Source organism: Papaver somniferum, chromosome 5 (genome assembly GCF_003573695.1).
Source record: "Papaver somniferum cultivar HN1 chromosome 5, ASM357369v1, whole genome shotgun sequence".
NCBI classification, from domain to species: Eukaryota; Viridiplantae; Streptophyta; class Magnoliopsida; order Ranunculales; family Papaveraceae; genus Papaver; species Papaver somniferum.
The window spans coordinates 7,463,126-7,466,109 of NC_039362.1; the positions used below are offsets into that span (position 1 = coordinate 7,463,126).

Here is a 2,984-nt window from a genome sequence, read left to right on the forward strand (position 1 = left end):
GATAAACTCACCGTGGAAAACCCACCGTGAATTCACCGTGAGATACAAAAAAAAAACTGGGCCCCAAATTGGTCACACCATATGAGAACAAGGGCAAGAACCACGTGGTTCTCCCTTGGTAATTGTAAAAACCATGTGCAGAATCAACAGTCTAAGTTAAATACGGGTGTACATGAAACATTTCTATTGGGATATGCCATATATTCTTGCGTGTGACAACCCCATCAACCATTGACTTTGATGAACGAATACACAAAAAATTTGTCAAATCCAGAGAGGGCAGCAGGTAACCTATAATCCAACACTCCTTCATTTAGAAAACCTAAATATAAGCTTTATGATTCTCAATCACTAAAAAACTCCAAACACATAAATTAGCAGAATTAAGTGGTAAATCATTCATTAATCAAAGTAAATGCCTATAATTAATTGATTAATTCTGATTAGATTAAACACAAACCCTCTAAAGCAATCCAAATTACAACACCACTCAATCTTTGTACCATAATTCTCCATCCATTGAAAGTTGTTGAGCTGCTGCACAAACCAAATCCAAAGACATTCAAATAACTCCATTCTTCCTTTTTATTTCCCTATACGTATAAATCTCCACTTGATAAAAAGATTTTTTTGAGAAAACTTGTCTTTGATTGTTTTGTTTTCTATATAAGTGGTTCAACCTACTAACAAAGAAAAACTTGATCGAACAAACATTACCCATAAAAGCGAAGCTGGCGTACCGCACTTTTCTAACGCTTAAATCATTTTCCGTGGCTTCTTTTGTAAGTAGTGGATGATAATAACTTTGTCTTCCAGAAACACAAAAAAATGACAGCATTGTCGTGCAACGTTTCGAATCGTGCACATGGTTTATGTAATGAGCCAGAGATCTGGAGAAATGAAGGTATCCCAAGAGATGGATTTCGAAACACGGTGGGCATGAGATGTAATAAAAGGGAAGGAAGAAGATGTTTTGTTCTGAAAGCTAGTAGCAGCGGATATCAAAAGGTAGAGAAGATTAATGGCAGAAAAGTGAACGGTACGTACATTGAAAGGACTTACGATCGGGCACAAGAAAGCAATAGTTGGGATGGTGCGCCTGTTCATGAGTTTCAGCTGGGTAGATTCGTCGAAGGGCGGTTTGTGTACAGACAGTTATTTGTTATCAGGTCTTATGAAATTGGACCTGACAAAACAGCTACAATGGAAACTCTCATGAATCTGCTTCAGGTTGCTTCTCTTCTCTAGTCTTAACATTCATTTTGCAGCCTTATGCAACACTTTGTCTAGTTTTGCAGCTATTGCTAAAAGCTAAATACATATTTCCATTTTGTGGTGAGTGCAGGAAACGGCCCTTAATCACGTAATGAGCTCTGGCCTAGCTGGTGATGGTTTTGGAGCAACTCATGAGATGAGCCTCAGAAAACTTATCTGGGTTGTCACCCGCATACACATCCAAGTTGAGAAATACAGCTCCTGGTATGATTTGCTCTTTTTGAAATGCCAATCCTGATGAATCATGCCAACCCATATCACATATATTCATCTTGGATCATTAAAAGAAATGAAGAATAGAGTTAAATGGATTTTTCGATGTAACTTGTGAACATGGCACAGGGGAGATGTGGTGGAGGTTAACACTTGGGTAGATGCTGCTGGAAAGAATGGGATGCGTAGGGAATGGGAAATTCGGGATAATAAGACGCAACAGATAATAACAAGAGCTACAAGGTAAATTTCGATCTATTTCAATCTTTAAGCATACATAAAATGAAACTAAGGAGATCTTAAAACCGGTATGATAATATGCTGATAATTGATTATATGCAATCCATTCAGTACATGGGTGGTCATGAATAGAGAAACAAGAAGGTTGTCTAAGATGCCAGAACAAGTGAGGCAAGAGGTGAAACCCTTCTACCTGAATAGAGCTGCAATCGGTGAAGCAGTAGATGATACAGCTAAAATTGACAAGCTCAGTAATGATACTGCAGAGAGCATCCGTTCGGGTTTAGCTGTGAGTGCATACAGATGCCCAAATACCACAATGCTTTCCAATTAACAAAGAAAATACCATACTTGTATATGTTTACTCACATCGCCATTACAGTTAACCCCCTTCAACAGTTAAACTCTTTGTCTATGTGCAAAATTACAGCCTAGATGGAGCGACATGGATGCCAATCAACATGTGAACAATGTGAAATATATCGGATGGATTTTAGAGGTAACTCCCTCCGTTCTCAGTTATCTGTACATTATGCATCTGCCAATTCTGTACTGATATTCGAAAGCCATCTATAAAATTTCCCCTTATTGCAGAGTGTACCTATAAATGTATTGGAAGACTACAATCTCACAAGTATGACACTAGAATTTCGACGCGAGTGCCGGCAATCAAATTTGCTAGAGTCCTTGACACATATGGAAGTAATTGAAGCTGAAGAAACAACCAACAATGGAAGCAAAACTAAAGCAGATTTTAGAAGCACACACCTGATTCGAATGCAACGAGATAAAGCTGAGATCGTGCGAGCAAGAGCAGAATGGCGATCCAAACAAAAACACAAATGAATAGGACCCATCTTCTTCATTTGAAACTTAAAAATTGGCGGGGAAAATGTGGCAGCTCTCTGAGAATGTTTCGATCAAAATTTGAAGATGTTCTAGGTGGACTAAAGGGCTGAAACTTCATGGATAGTTATGATAGGTCACAAAAGAGCTGGTATGGGTGTTTGTTTCGATCAAATTTGGCTGGAAAATCCGTGACAAGGAATCAGGGCAGCCCGTGCATGAGAAGAATAGTTCACGGGTTTTGGAAGATTTATGCGTGTTCTGCTCGTGTATGATGACTCTAGCAACACTCTGGACCGTGAAGAAAATAAATGAGGAGATTTTGCAGCTGTAGAAACACGAGAGAAGCTAAAACAGGGAAGAAAATATTCCCAGAATATTTTTCTTCACTGCCGAGTTTAATGAAAATT

General features: G+C 38.6%; 1 protein-coding gene across 1 annotated transcript; it reads left to right on the top strand.

The window, feature by feature from the left end:
* The first annotated feature begins 470 nt into the window (after positions 1-470).
* LOC113277242 (palmitoyl-acyl carrier protein thioesterase, chloroplastic-like) lies at positions 471-2,705 on the top strand. The gene is made up of 6 exons (XM_026526385.1): positions 471-1,230; positions 1,346-1,479; positions 1,618-1,731; positions 1,840-2,017; positions 2,159-2,227; positions 2,323-2,705. Exons 1-6 carry the CDS (start codon positions 829-831, stop codon positions 2,572-2,574), a joined length of 1,149 nt encoding a protein of 382 aa, XP_026382170.1. The 5' UTR covers positions 471-828; the 3' UTR covers positions 2,575-2,705.
* Positions 2,706-2,984: the final 279 nt, after the last annotated feature.

What these genes read in the sequence shown, in the direction of transcription:
- LOC113277242 (XM_026526385.1), top strand. Translation starts at nt 829, where the DNA reads ATGACAGCATTGTCGTGCAACGTTTCGAATCGTGCACATGGTTTATGT. An exon ending in CTCTCATGAATCTGCTTCAG is followed by an intron (nt 1,231 to 1,345) that starts GTTGCTTCTCTT and finishes TGGTGAGTGCAG; the next exon opens with GAAACGGCCCTTAATCACGT. An exon ending in GCATCCGTTCGGGTTTAGCT is followed by an intron (nt 2,018 to 2,158) that starts GTGAGTGCATAC and finishes GCAAAATTACAG; the next exon opens with CCTAGATGGAGCGACATGGA.